A 14,706-nucleotide genomic window follows, 5' to 3' on the forward strand; every position below is an offset into this window, starting at 1 on the left:
AGGAGGGGCCGCGACCAGTCGCGCAACTGCAGCTCAATCCAAACACACCCGACGCGCTCTCAAGCCCGACTAATTAGAGGTGGCACCTTCCCACATTACCCCAGCGCATGCGTCTCGATCACATTTGGGACGCGCCAACCACCATCTTTACAGGGGACAATTCCTGACGTCGCCGTTCAGAAAATGGTTGCGACGGTCTAGAAAGAAAGAACAATCACACATCTTTTGCTCCATGTCACCATCACGAATGCCCCTCATGGACGCAGACGATAACGCGACGACATCGCCTGCACCCGCGACGCAGCAGCGACGATCTGGACGCGCCGTGCGTGCTGTGCAAAAATACTCGCCAGAGCCGTCGTCGCAAAACAACGCGAAGCGCAAGCGCGGACACGACCAGGAGGACGGCGACGAGGAGAATGACGCGCCGGACGCCGAGGACGAAGAAGGCAGTGGTGCCGAGGAGGAGGCGGAGGAGGACGATGGTGGCGCAGATGATGCCGAAGACAGCGACGAGCCGACACCGCGGCCCAGGAAGACAAAGTCCAAACCCAAGGCGAGCCAGCAACAGTCCCGAGCAAAGAAGCCTGCCGTCAAACGGCCGAAGGTGAATGGCTCAGCGCCTGAAGGCGTCGCATCCGCTGCCGCGCCCATTCGTCTGCCTAGCAGGACCAAGAAGAATGTGAAACTGGCTGTCGCGGAGGGCGACGATGGTCTCTATGGTAAGCTGAGTCTACAGGATCGCACATTGGACAAATGCGACAGGTCGAGGCTGACTAAAATACCACCCCCTAGGCGAAATCTTTGCCTCCGGCGACTCGTCCGATGACGTGGCCGGCCAATGGTTCCAGCGATACCAGAACAACGACGCTGAGGCGATGGCTGAGTTGGTCAACTGCGTTCTCCGCGCCGCCGGCTGTGAGCACAAGCTAAATGAGGACGACATTCGGGATCCCGATAATTCGGCCGCCAGACTGACAGAGCTGGAGGAAGCTTTTGAATCGGTACGTGAAACCGATCACATCAACCTTGAATCGCGAAACTAACTTGTTTTGCGATAGACTGCGATCACCGACTATCCCCTGATCTCACGAACGAAAGGCACCAAGGACTTCCGCAGCCTGCTCTTGGGTTTCTTTGAATCCCTGATTAGTCTACTACACCAGACCGAAGTGCTTTACACGGACGAGGAGCTTCTCGACAACATCCAGCGTTGGATCGGCACAATGTCATCTTCTGCCTTGCGACCGTTTCGACACACCGCCACGACTGTGGGCTTAGCTATGCTCTCAGCCCTCATCGAGGTTACGAAGCAGCTGGACGAGCGGATCACAAAGTCCAACCAAGCCATCCAAGCCGAGTCAAACCGCAAGGGAAAAAACAAGACGCTCGTCGAGAACACAAAAATTGCCCTTGAGAGCGCGATCGCCAATCGCAGCATGGTCGACGCCAAGTCAAAAGATTTGTTCGATATTGTGTTTGTCCACCGCTACCGAGATATCGACCCGAAAATTCGCGCAGAGTGCATCGAAGCTCTTGGCACGTGGATTTGCACGCTTCCGACTGTATACATGTCACCAGAATACCTGCGCTACCTCGGCTGGCTCCTTTCGGATGTTTCGGTCACCACGCGACAGGAAGTGCTAAAGCAGCTTGGACGGGTCTTGAAACGAGACGCGGACAGTCTTGCACACTTCATTGACAGATTCCGGCCGCGGCTCGTCGAGATGGCGACCCGCGATGCAGATGTCTCTGTGCGCGTGGCGGCAGTCTCTGTTGTCGACGTTTTGCGTGCATCTGGCATGCTGGAGCCGGAAGAAATCGACTCGGTCAGCAGGCTATTGTTTGACTTCGAGCCTCGAGTCCGGAGGGCTGTTGTTGGCTTCTTCACCGAGCTCGTACAAGAAGTGATTGAGTCCAAAATAGACGACATTGGTGGTAGCGATGCACTTGACGAAGCGCTCGGAGACGACGACGATAATGAGAACTACGAGGCGATTCGGAAAGACTGGATCAACATCAAGGCGCTCGCAGAAAACCTGGCTGTCTATGACTCGCAGCTTGATGGCGAGCAAGACGATCTGCGGCATGGTCTTGATGTTGCAGCAGATGTTGTCAACGCCAACACGCCAGACTCGCGGATCGCACTGGCAGCGCAAGCTCTTTACGAAAAGGTGCCGGAGATCAACAATTGGCAGATTCTAGCCGGTTACCTCCTGTTTGATCACACGACGAGCTCCAGGTCGAACTCCAGGTCAAAGAAGTCGAACACGATCGAGGCAGCACTGAAAAAGGTCGTCGCACCCGAACCTCGTGAAGAAGCCATCCTGCTCGAGGTCCTTGCAACCGCTGTGAAGGAGAGTCTGAGCTCTGGGTCCGATGGCCACGACCGGAGCAGAAGGAAGGCAGCACGGCCGGATGCCGATGCGCAAGAGGAAGCCAGCCTTCAGCTAGCCGAGATGATTCCACAGCTGCTGAACAAGTTCGGACCAGACCCGGCGATGGCTGCTACTATTCTGCGTCTTGAGCATTACCTCGATCTGGATATCTTCCAACATCTGCGTCAAAACTCGATTACATATGAAAAGATCCTGGACGAGATCACGATCCAGTTCAACCGCCATGTCGACCAGGTTGTCCTCAACGAGACGGCTGCCTCTTTGATTCACGCAAGACAGTACGAAGAGTTTGAAGAGGCTGTCGATGGCAAGCTGTCAGGTTTGTGGGATACATCGATCAATGCGCTCCGCGCCTTTGACAAGACCTGCGAGCTGTCGACCCGTGGCAACCTTGATCGCGCCAAGCTCTCGGAGCTATCCCATACCCTGATGAAGATCAGCAAACTCTGCACAGTCGCCAACTGCACCGATGTCCTAGAGGCTCCTGGCACGTCTATTGACTCGGACTCGCCGACCATCAAGCTGCTCATTGGAACAGTGCACCGCGGCAAGTTGGTTGAGTCCAATGAGAATCTCGATGATCCCGAGGATGAGCTGGTCGGTTTTGCCATCAAGGCGTCGCAGTTCTATTTCATGTGGAAAGTCACAAAGCTCCGAAGCATAATAGCCAAGGGTGAAGACATCTCAAACGATGAGGTAGACCGGCTAGTATTGTGGCGCAAGGAGTTTATCACGAACCTGATCCACACTTTCTCGTCTCGAGGCTTCAATGACGACCTGCGTCTCATGGCTGTTGGCAGTGCCTGCGATGTGTGTGGCATATTCGTATTCCTGCGCGACGCAATCAATGGTCCTCAGGCGTCAAAGTACGGAAAGCTCAAGCCACTCCTCGAGGAGATGCCACATGCACTGATCACCAAGGAAATCATCCCGATCTTTGACTCGGCCGAACGAGCATATGCCAAGAAGGCGAACAAAACTCTCAACGAGTCTTCTGCGGACGACGACTTGCTGGACCTCGACGATGAGCTGCCGCCAGAGGACGATGAGGATGAGGAACTCACAGAGCAAGAACGTGTCGCCGCGGAATTGAAAGCCGAGAAGATTCTCTGCGAGCTGGCTGGCAAGCTTGTTATGGCTGTGCTAGCCAAGGTTCTTGATAACAGCGGGCCCCATGCAGGCATGCTGAGGAAGCGGATGACGAGAAACAAGACGAAATTGGGTCCTACATTCAAGGAGGTCATTTCGTACCTTGACGAGGATCACCTGCGGGAGCTGCGAAGCAGCAAGAAGAAGGCGAGTGGGGCCAAGGGATCCAAGCCCAAGGAGGCAAGCAAGAGGCCGGCCTTGTCCACCGAGCTTGTCATTGACGACGACGATGATGACGAAGCTGCTGCTCCTCGGGCAGAGGAGGATCCCTTCAACGACGACGATGTAGAGGAGCCAGAGGAGGGCACAGTAGAAGATCTTAGAAGGCGAGAGCTGCTGGATGATCCGATCGAGGATGATGACGAGGCGGACGAGCCTGCTGCAGACCGCATGGAGGAAGACTCGGTCATTGGCGATTGAAGACCTGGCAGAGCAGGGCATCAAAGAGATACAGAGTTCTGGTCTTGGAAGGTGTTACATGAGGCTGGGCAGGTGTATAATGACGGATAGCAATTGTTTTGATCTCCAGGTTTCTACTGGCAAATGACGAGAAGAGCGAATCATCTTTCCGGAACAACGAAGAAAAAAATATAGTGTCTTGAGAATCCAGCGATGGGTGCAGCACAAGTACTACACAGCATGACTTGACCAACTCGATGATAGGCCCCGCAGAGCAGTCACGCAAGCTCGTGTAACTAACTAGATGGCTCGGCTGGACCTCCATGATGCGTCATGTCCCGAGTACAAAATGTCGGTTGACCGACCGAGTCGTGTTTGATGCCCATAGGCACGACGACATGTCGGACGACCGTCCGTCCCGTGGACGCACTTGGCGAACGACGAGCTCTGATTGGCTCGCGCGCCCCAGAGCATGTCACTACATCCTCCGCTGCACGCCAAAGCTGGGCATGCAGGTACCTCGCCCTTAGCTGTGACTCGTCTCCGCCCCACCATAAACTTTTTCTACAACCTGCTAGATCTTCAGAGCCGCACTCAACAACAGACTAACAAGCAATATCGCGACAGGGAACAATCTCATAAAAGGTCCCGTGCCCAACTGTCCAGGACCAGCCAGTCTACTTGGAACTCACATTTTCGGACCCCACCAGCCACAACTGCCAAGTGCGACCAGGACATCCATCCGGTCAGAACCCCAAATCCGGCGTCCCGCTTTCCTTACGAAAGGCACTTTCCATATCGCATATGGCCAGGTGACGCGATTCCCCGCCAGGACCACGATAGCTTGACCGCCCCGTCTCAGCGTCACGGTCTCTGACCTCTGACCACCCACCCACCTCCCTTTCCAGAATGCCTGCGCCTCGCGGCTCTCGCGGTGCCGCGCGAGGTGCCCGCGGCGGTAGTGCCAGAGGCGGGCGAGCGGCGGCGGCGGCAGCAGCAGCAGCAGCTGAGTCTAGAGAAGGAAATGATGGCAACGGCCCGGCCTCAGCAACAGTCATAGACTCAACGCCAGAGTCAAGCGCGGCAAACACGCCAGTAACATCACGGCCATCGACACCCAGCATAGCAGCAGCAGCAGCGGGTAGTGCTGGTGCTGGTGGGCCGGCTTCAGGGACGAGCATACCGGCGACCAGAGGCGGCCTCTCGCGCTTCCGGCCCAAGAATGTCCGCCGCGACGCCGACGAGCGCAAGAAGCTCGAGGAGCAGAGGAACCGGGACCTGGCGGCCAAGATCAAGGTCGAGGAGCGGGAGCTGGCCAAGGAGGAGCGCAGGGCGCGCAGAGGGCGCGGCAGAGGCGATGCCATGAGCCAGCGTGGCACTATGCGGAGAAACGGTGCTGCTAGTGGGCCGTTCTCCGCGATGCCTCAGGGTGAGTCTTCCTGTTCTTTCCTCGTCTTGTGCGGGCATCTTGGCCCAGATCACGACTGGGGTCCTTTCTTGCATTGTCTTTTCTTTTCACTGGCATGAGCTTTTGCTAAATCTTTGAAACTTTAGAAAACATCAAAGGCGGCGGCTCGAGCGCCTGGGGATGGAGCGGTGCTCCAGGTGGCGGACGGGGTGGTGGCAGGGGCGGATTCGGCGGACGTGGCGGGTTCGGAGGCGAGCGCACTGACGAGCAGCGGTACAGGCCTCGGCGCGAGCACGAGGCTCGCGTCAACGTCGAGGTGCTCAGCGGCTTTTTCGAGGACGACGAGGGAAAGACTGTGTACTACGAGTCGCGCTCGAACGGGGCGCACCCGGTCGGCCTGTTCCGCACGGAGCACGAGGAAGAGATTGTCAAGGTCGCCACGACGGCCGAGCTCGAGGCCGAGGAGCAGGAGTCTGACGACGATGGCGACTTGTTTGTGCCCGGCGCAGTGCCCACCAGCGGCGAGGCTGGTATTGGAATGGCGGACGACAATGAAGTCTGGCATGCCGCACCAACGGGGGCGGCAGCAGGCTCGTCATCAGCAGTGGCTGTCAAACCTGAGCCCGGCACCGAGGCAGAGGCGATGGACGTCGACATGGCCGACATTCCCGAGGCGACGGCGGCACAGATCAAGCCCCCGCCATCGCCAGAACTCGCCAAGAAGAAGGCCGCGCTTGCAACCATGACAGACCCGAGCAAGGAGAAGAAGCGCGAAAAGGCGCTACAGGACCCAGAGGTGCAGCACCAGATGTACGACATGCAGACGTTACTGCACGAGCTCAGCTTCCACGATCCCACCGTTTCCTCCAGCGACGATGACAACAACGGCGAAGAGGAAGGACAAGAAGGCGGTGGCGGCGAGGACACAAAGCCCAACGGCCAGGACAAGGAAGGCAGGCTGTACCTGTTCCAGTTCCCGCCGGTCTTGCCGCCGCTCGTCAAGCCCAACGCCGACGGCACCATCGACACAGCACCAATCGACGTGGACCACAGCAACGCAGCCACCCCTTCGTCATCATCAACAACGCCGGCAAAGGTCAAGACCGAGGACGGTGGCGGCGACGAGGCCAACCCGCCGGAGGCCGAGCAGCCCTTCCCGCCCGAGGGCGGTTACATCGGCAAGCTCGTCGTGCGCAAGAGCGGCAAGGTCTCGCTCGACTGGGGCGGCACGCGCCTCGACCTGGGCATGGCGACCGAGACCGACTTCCTCACGTCGTCCATCATGCTCGAGACCAAGGACCACCCGGAGCAGGCCGACATGGTTGTCGGGCACGCCGCGGGCATGGGCCAGGTCATGGGCAAGTTTGTCCTCACGCCCGTGTGGGATGAGGAGGATGACTGGAATCCGAGCCTCGAGGGGATCATGGATGTGGCTGAGGGCGGAGCGGGACACTATGATGATGACAATGGCGTCGACGTAGAGCAAAGGTAGATGAGAGAACATGTGGATGTAAGATTGTCGGGTAGTGGTGAACAAAAGCCGTTCAGCTTATCAGCTCTTCAGGTCTCAGGTGCTCAATTAATAGCAATACCAGCAGGAGTCGAAACGATTCAGTGGATGGCACATCTAGTAGTCGCGCTGAGACCTCAGATTGGGGAATGGCAGGACTGAACAACATCGTATTTGAAGCCCGGCGTTTAGTGCAAGCTATCTACCTAGCTAGCAACCGTCAGATCTTAAAAGCCTGCGAAATTCAACCGAAACAACAACCCGTGACAAAACATACTTAGCACTAGCTCAAAAGCAGATTGCGTATTATTCCAGATATGCTGGGTATCATATGTGATAGATATAACAACAACAAAAAAGCATCCCATGTAATTCCAAGAAATGACGAGCAGACGACGTCTGATTCGTCTGTAGCAGCGGAAAGCAAATTGCAATAAATGATACACGAGGCGTTGCGAACGCCATGCTTTTGTGGATGAGGTGGAACCACAGTGTAAATGCGACCATAACTCCGTGTGATGATGCTACAGCGCCCGTGAGCGGCATGTGCGTTGTGCAATATACAGCAAATTGGCTCAGCTTGCCGAACTAAACAATGCAGAGCTATAAAAATTTAATCAAGAAATTTGACGACCATGTGGACCATGTGGACTTATGTCCTTCGGGATGTCACTGTCGCTTAGTGGAACTGCCTCATTGTCTGCCGGTGAGGGACCTGGGAGAGAACCAGGACAAATAGTCGGATGTTGGTGTGGCCGAGTCCGAGGCTGGCTCATGCGGATGGCTATATGGGATTTTCCATGCCTGCGGGCGGCACCGCAGTTGCCACGCTCTCCGAGGTGGCTTGCGGGGCTGGGCTTGGACCTGTGCTTCGCGACGTCTTCTGCGTGCCGAGTCCGCGCTTCATCATCTTGCCCAGTACTGTGACCAGCTCGCAAGCATCGCTGAACATGTCATCGTCCATCCCCTCAGTCGCTTCATAGACCTCTGCGATCGTCTTCTTTGCGACTCTCCGGCTTGCTTCGTGGTCGTGCACGCACTCATACAGGAAGGCCGCATATTCCGTCTTGAGTGATAATCTGAGCGAGTGCGAGCCCCATAGCAGGCTGTCGGCGATGGCGATCGCTTCCTTGAAGTATCCGTGCGCGGTAGGCAGGTAGTCTACAGATGGCAGGAGAAAGGACGCAAGCTGTTCCGAATCCTGCAGATCGAACCCGGGAGGTGGACCAACAGGCCCTCCCTCTAGCGACATGTTGGCATATCCGGAAGTCATATCGATGCCCCCACGGTCGACGCCCTTCCCCTTGTCAAGCTTATGTGGCTCGGGCGATCGTCCCATGGTTGGCGCCGAGTTGACCTCTGGTGTGGAGATGCCCATTGGTGAAACCTGAGGGTTGTTGTGGAAAAGGACAAAGATGTGATAAAACGAGGCTCGCAGTTTGTGGGCGAGAACTTTGAGCTCAACATGATCGCCCACCATAGGCAGCACATACTGCTCTAGCATAACCAATCCTTCGCGGGAAAGCCATATGATATGGAAGTAGAGCTCCCATGAGTGTGTTGACTTGGAAGAATCGAGCCGTCGTTGCTTTCTTGCCTTGACCAGCTGACCCGAGAGGTTGATCGACAGTCCAAGGATTTTGAAGAGCATCTGGCTCAGGTGGGAGTTGTTTGGCTCGACATCTCGAGCAAGCCTGCCGAGGAACTTCTGGTCAACCTCGGAAGAGGCCATCGATCTGGGTGTGTGAAACCAAGTGAATCCGTCGCGCTATCAGGACCCCAGGAGGGAGATCAATTGACAAGTCGCAAGGAGCAACCTCATCAACGGTGATGACGAGACGATGCAGCGGTGATTGAATGATTGGAGCTCCCGAGCCTCATCAGGCGATTTGCGAAGAACGAAGAGCAGCTACAAGCTGATTGGCAGGGGTGCCAAATAAATTTTGGGCTCAATGTAGGTCAAGGCTCCTTATTCTGGCCATAAAATAGGCACAGATTAACGTTTCGATTATGCTGGCGTTGCGCGAAGAAACCGATAGCTTGGACGAACTGGGCGATCGAGCGAAAGCTGTTCTCTCGTGGGTTGGTGGTATCCCGAATGGAAAACAGTTCTTGGACTCGGCAACTCGTCCGATTGAAAGACTCTGGGAAATAAGCTTGCGGACTTGTTGTGCCAAGAGAGCTGCGAATTGCTCCTGGTCCTGGTGAAGCTATCGCGGAGGCCTATGATACAATGCGTCTGGGTCCGAGGATCATTGCGCGTGAAGCTCCTTCATACCCCAAGGGACTTGGATATCTTTATTAGTTAAGCCGCTGCAGGTTGGGACCGCGCCAATGGACCAGGGAACCGCGTAGGCCGTGGCACGGATTGGTCGCGAGGTGGAAACCAGCAAGCCAATGGCGGTGTGAGATCAGGGGAGACCCTGAGGTAGACTGATGGTGCCGGCCGATGTGGAGCCAGAGAGTGCGCCAGAAGCACTGAGGGATCCAGGGGCAGTGACGTTGGAGGCCTTTTCGACGCCAAACGTTGGCCAAGTCGTTAGCAACGGACGATCCGTCGAAGTGATGAACCGTTGGCGTTTCTGAGCACTCGTTCCTCCAGCCGAAGATGACGCTTCCCAGTGATGACACAAGTCGAGTCGAAAGGAAGAGAACAGGAAGGCGTCAAAGAGGCAGACAAAGAGCTCGTCGTGAATTGCGGCGGGATCGGGAAGCCTGGACGGACCAGTCTGCGACGAGATGATGCTGTGCTGAAGCACGGCGCGAAATTCGAGGAGATAGTCGATGAGGAGAGCTGCATAAACGAAGGTGTGGGCCTGAAGGAGGCGAGTCGCGTTGCTGACTAGCAGCTGACGTCCGTTCAGGAGGCCAATGTCTCCAGGCGGCCCAAGAAGGAGGCCACTGGGGCAGAACGGGTCCTGGCGGCGAGAGGAGTCGCGATGGCACTGGAGGCGCAGAGGGTGGGCGAGCGAGCGAATGGGTGAGGCGTGGGTCGGAGCAAGAGAGCGAGTGGTTGAAGACGCGTAGAGCTAGGTTTGCGCGAACCAGGGTCTCGTCATGCAGGGTGAGTTGTCCTCGAGGCGGCGTTGACGTCTGCCAGGCGCGAGCCACTGCAGATCTGCTGGCGAGGCTGGGCCTGAAGCCGCGGATGCGCTGTCGCGGGGGGGTTGACGAGCCAATTGGCCTCGACAGGGCGAAGACAAGGCGATGCTGCGCTCTGGATGGATGGCTGGATGAATGGACGGATGGCGGCGCAGTGCAAAGCTGAGGGCGCAACCCAGTGCCCGTGAAAGCGCGCGGCTGGCGGCGAGGCAGGCGCGCGACCGAGCTCCTGCCTGCGGCTTCAAATCAACCAGGCCTGGCCCGACGGGGTTAGGGCCGGGCCGCCTCCTGGTACTGTAATGCAAATCCCTTTTGCGTCCTGCTCTCTGGGCGTTGTTGTCGCTCAGCCATCGCCGACCAACCGATCGACCGACCGACCTGTCAATCCTGATGACCAGTAGCAGTGGATTGAGGCCGGCCGAGTCGCTGTGAAACCTCGGCCACGGCCTTGAAGGCTCGCGGGCGGCTACGGTCGATCCGTCACAGCGGACCACGCCCGTGGGTGCGCCGCCACTCGGGCATGACGGACGCAGTGCCACATTCCGTCAATGGACGCTTCAAACAGGAAAAGCACCCCTGTCTCCTTTGGTCCATGGACAGGGGTTGGAGGACGCCGCCTTGGTCGCCACAGCAGCTTGTCTTGTTCCAGCTCCGTGACTGAGGCACACCGGCGACCGGCACGCACTTTGGAGGTTCGAGGCGCATCGCCTCGTGCCGCTACAAACAGTCAAAAACAGAGTGCCAGCCAGCCTTCCTTCGCCGTTGCAAGACCTTGGCCTGGCTGCCCTGCGTTCCGCTGCTGCGTCCGAGCCGGCTTCCCGGGACGACCCTTTTGTTCCCGGTCATGTCTGAGACAAAACAACGTGCTTTTTAGATGCCACGCGGGAGGCAACATTGTGCGCTCCGCCACGTTTCTGGACACGCCTGTTCATTCTTGTCAGGCAAAGGGTTGCTGCATCATCGCGTGGGAAATGACATGACATAAGCAGGGCCGATGACGACGCGGTGGAGTTCGACCAGCAAGAGACCTGCGGCGGCTCGACCCTCATTTTCAAGGCACAGGACAGTAATACCACTATTAAACCAGCCCCTCGAATTAGAGCCTGTTGGTGCTAGAAATATCTTCAACGACTACGCCTTTTTGGCCGTTGCTTGAGCAGAGCCTTGGGCATCCACCATTGCCAAGCCGACAATGCTGGCAGGATACATCAAGCACTGCCCTCACCAACACAGAAAGCACACAGATGAATGAGGAATGTCGGAAATGCCACCGGCCACCGCGCAGGGTTCACCCCTACAAAGTTATGCGACGCCTCGTGGACAGCCAGTGTTGTGAACTCGTGATCGACTTCCTGTGGCACGGACGGTTCAGGCGGTGAGTCGCAGGAGTCGTGCTTCAGATGCCGTGACTCGCCTCCAAGCTGGTGAAACAAGCGCCCACCAAATTGAGCGTGTCAACGAGGGGACATCTGGCTCCTTCAGGCAGCTCACTGTGAGACCCGGCGATCTTGACCACAGGGTGCGGAGGAGGATAGACCAGCAATCCCTGCGAAGCGGAATCGCAATTTCGCAGGGTCCTCAAACTAGTAGCGTCGTTCCAGAACACCTAACTCATCCACGGAGATCTTGCCTGCGGAGTACGACTTGAGCCGGTGCCAGGCACTCCGAGGACCTTGCTGCATGGCATGGCCGCGGTTCTGCCAAGTCGTCCTGTAGTCTGCCTTATCCACAAAAGCACATGTCTCCAGCGATCGTCCAAGGACCCTTCACACGTGCTAGTCTGCAGGGGTCCTCTAGCTTCACAACACCCACATGTCGAGCAAAATAGGCAGAATAAAGATTGTCGCCCATCGTGACGGATACGACTTTATGCAGCGAACGCAGTAAGGAGCCCGGCTCTGTTGTGCGCGGAAGCCAGCTTCATCGCGGCCCGTGCGACACTGCAAGACTGAGCATCCCTTGCACCATGCCGCCTGCGATTGGCCGTGCTTTATGAGGTGTCGTTGTCCATGTCTCTCGCGGATGCACGTTGGCGACACTTGCAGCTCAGGCTGAGGTCATCCAAAACATTCAAAAAGAAGGGGCCCCTCCATGGCAGGATTTCGGCGAGCCATGGTGCCCAGCGCTCTGTCTAATATATTGAGTCAAAAAAGCAACGATCGGGCGAGCAGGCATCAGGCAACTCAGCCCGTCTGTGACAGCTCCGTCCCATGCACGGATGGAGGGTCATTCTTCCTGGTGATGCATGCTGACCTACGTTCATCGGCGAGAAGGCGCATTTCATCTTGTTGCCACGGCCTGTGTAGGATCGAGAAGGATCTCTCTTGCTGTGACTCAGACGGCTGAAGAGACAAGACCCCGGGCCAATCGTGCCCTCGCGGATCGTCATCCCTCCTTTCCGGGCTCACATCCGAGACCTGGTGCAGTGGCTGACATCTGGCCCTCCACTTCGAGCCAGAGCCAAGGAACCAACGTTTGCTCTAACTACAGCCTTTTCGTATAAACGTCGCGCCCTCGGGTCGTAAGAGTTGTCAGCCCAGGGTCCAAGTCTGCCATTGTTGCCAAATGGTCCATGTTCTGATCTTCTTGAACAGCACATAGGTTGAGAAAGACAACCCCGCCACAACTTTTTTTTGGCGTCCTTCCACAGACCTTCCAAAGCTTCACCGCCTCCCTGAAAGGACCGCATCGGACTTCCTCGGCAGCAGCCGGTGCATAAACTGGGCCGTTGCCGACAGCTGCGACAGGTCCCGCCGTGGTGCTGCAAGCGAGGCCCATCTGGGAGCATAATAACCTGCCTGTGTTGGGCTGCCGCCAGGGGTCCCAGGTTGGGCTGGGGTTTCGAACTACCAGACCGAACTCCACACCCAGCAACTTTGGGCAGGTCGGGCTTTCTCGCGGAACTTGAGCGTTCCTGAAGCCGGCACACGACAATAATAATCGAGTTTCACTGTGCTGGCCTGCCGGGCGGGCGGACCAGCTCCAGATTGGTTTTCAACGGTCTCGGGCCATTTAGCCGTTGTTCATATACCCGGATATTTCACCTTCCAGGTCCCGATCCCACATCAACTCCAAGCCGGACAACACAAAACCTCGCGGTCTTCCTGGCCCCCAAGCGCTGACCATTACCGCACGGCGATAAGGCCTAATTTGTACTTGGCTACGGCATTTACACGTGCTCGGGTGCTCACGAGAGAGCCTCACCGCCAGCACTCGAAACAGCTGCACACGACGTTTCTGACACCCAATTTGTCCGTGCGAAATTGTGCTTGGCTCGATAACTCCGGCGGACCTGCTTCATTTACAAAACCTCCAGCTTCGCAGCTATATAGACCTCAGGACGCCTGTGTCGCGTGCTTGTTCGACAACGACAACAAAGCCAGACTCCCAAGCTTGAAGTTTTCTGGACGCCACCAGGGCATCCCACAGTAGTTCAACGGGGCACTTACACGGCAGTGCATCACCATACTAGGAGCCACACTTTACGAGTTGTGCACTCGGAATCTGCAACCACAAGCACCGAGACGAGACGAGAGCTCTACAAAAGAAAACAAAACAGTCGACAAAATGTGCCAATATTACATGCACTCGTTCTTGTGCAAGCACACGTCCTATTCATTCGCCCGCTTCTGCGACAAAGCCAATCTGATCCAGACGCCATGCGGGAGTAAGCAAGTGTGGCATACAATCTGCATGGACGATGCCTGCGACGAATGCCTCACGTGGTTTCCCGACAAGTGTTATCCTCGGCCAACGAATACAACGAGACGTGCTGCAGCGGCGGCGATCGGCAAGGCATGATTGTATGCTATCCGACCACCATGCTCTGACGATTTACAACCGCACCAACCCGGTACGAGCATTAGCGAACGGACAAATCAACCGTCTTCTTCATCATCCTTCCTTTTATCGGGGTCTGCGATCTACGGCGTGTCCTTCTGGTGGCTCCTTTGTCTTTTTTTTCGGCCCGGCTCGGCGTTATCTCGTTTCACTGCACGGCGCAATAATTTGCCTGACATTCCCGCCCTCACCGGCCTCCATTTCTTCCGTTGAGCATGGCGGGTTCGCGTTATACATTTGTCTTTTTCACACGTCTTTCCGGCTTCCCGCGCCCACCTGTTATGGCGTCGTGTGCTCTGTGTCAAGGGAATCATATTGGGAGCATGTAGACTTCAAAGGCGCGAAGCTGGCGATGTCCCAAAGCGATTGTATCTTTCCTCTCCTGGTTTTCTTTTCTCCCTCCTGATACCCTATTCGTCTGTTTTTGCTCTTTTCACAGTACCACTTCGCCATCGAAGTGACCATAGATTTCTCAATTCTTTTTGTTTCGTGTGTTTCCAGAGTTCTGCAATTCATGAGCCTCGGCATCTAGACTTTTTGTTTTTCGTCATGTATCGTGGTCTTTTGTTTTTTTTCTACCACTTTTTCGTTTCTCCTTTCGGCGCGGCTCTGTCTCTCTCTCGTTTCCTCCCCTGTTGCAAGGGACTGGACTTTCGACTCTCCATGGGTTTTTTTCCCCCGCTCGTTGTCTATGGGGCCATAGCAAAAAAGTCTTGTCGTCAGAGTTTGAAGACTCGGATTAGAGAGAAAACAATGCCGGGCATGATACACATAAACCATAGAGACTCCCCCCCCCCTCCCCCCCAAACCCAGCTACGCTAGCTAGGCACGACAATTCGAAAATTATGACTCGATATATACAAACACTCAAAGCACACACCGTCCGGTCCTCACTGCTT

General features: G+C 56.3%; 5 protein-coding genes across 5 annotated transcripts; 3 read left to right on the forward strand and 2 right to left on the reverse strand.

Moving 5' to 3' along the window:
• Nucleotides 1-256: 256 nt before the first annotated feature.
• Nucleotides 257-3,968, forward strand: B0I36DRAFT_240668 (putative nuclear protein SA-1; the record flags this gene model as incomplete). Its single annotated transcript, XM_046149778.1, has 3 exons — nucleotides 257-722; nucleotides 796-1,004; nucleotides 1,062-3,968. The coding sequence occupies 3 exons, from the start codon at nucleotides 257-259 to the stop codon at nucleotides 3,966-3,968; spliced, it is 3,582 nt and encodes a 1,193-aa protein (XP_046014057.1).
• An 888-nt stretch (nucleotides 3,969-4,856) lies between these two features.
• B0I36DRAFT_361921 (RNA polymerase III RPC4-domain-containing protein) lies at nucleotides 4,857-6,847 on the forward strand (the record flags this gene model as incomplete). Its single annotated transcript, XM_046158565.1, has 2 exons — nucleotides 4,857-5,376; nucleotides 5,502-6,847. The coding sequence occupies 2 exons, from the start codon at nucleotides 4,857-4,859 to the stop codon at nucleotides 6,845-6,847; spliced, it is 1,866 nt and encodes a 621-aa protein (XP_046014058.1).
• An 802-nt stretch (nucleotides 6,848-7,649) lies between these two features.
• On the reverse strand, nucleotides 7,650-8,597 carry B0I36DRAFT_361922 (14-3-3 domain-containing protein; the record flags this gene model as incomplete). The annotated part of the gene is made up of 1 exon (XM_046158566.1): nucleotides 7,650-8,597. The coding sequence occupies one exon, from the start codon at nucleotides 8,595-8,597 to the stop codon at nucleotides 7,650-7,652; it is 948 nt and encodes a 315-aa protein (XP_046014059.1).
• Nucleotides 8,598-9,276: 679 nt separating this feature from the next.
• B0I36DRAFT_348317 (uncharacterized protein) lies at nucleotides 9,277-10,813 on the reverse strand (the record flags this gene model as incomplete). The annotated part of the gene is made up of 2 exons (XM_046156677.1): nucleotides 9,277-9,681; nucleotides 10,739-10,813. The coding sequence occupies 2 exons, from the start codon at nucleotides 10,811-10,813 to the stop codon at nucleotides 9,277-9,279; spliced, it is 480 nt and encodes a 159-aa protein (XP_046014060.1).
• Nucleotides 10,814-13,179: 2,366 nt separating this feature from the next.
• On the forward strand, nucleotides 13,180-14,274 carry B0I36DRAFT_106377 (uncharacterized protein). Its single transcript, XM_046147804.1, has 2 exons — nucleotides 13,180-13,218; nucleotides 13,284-14,274. Exon 2 carries the CDS (start codon nucleotides 13,668-13,670, stop codon nucleotides 14,211-14,213), a length of 546 nt encoding a protein of 181 aa, XP_046014061.1. The 5' UTR covers nucleotides 13,180-13,218; nucleotides 13,284-13,667; the 3' UTR covers nucleotides 14,214-14,274.
• The last annotated feature ends 432 nt before the right edge of the window (nucleotides 14,275-14,706 follow it).

This window comes from Microdochium trichocladiopsis, assembly GCF_020744255.1.
Source record: "Microdochium trichocladiopsis strain MPI-CAGE-CH-0230 chromosome Unknown B0I36scaffold_4, whole genome shotgun sequence".
NCBI lineage: Eukaryota > Fungi > Ascomycota > Sordariomycetes > Xylariales > Microdochiaceae > Microdochium > Microdochium trichocladiopsis.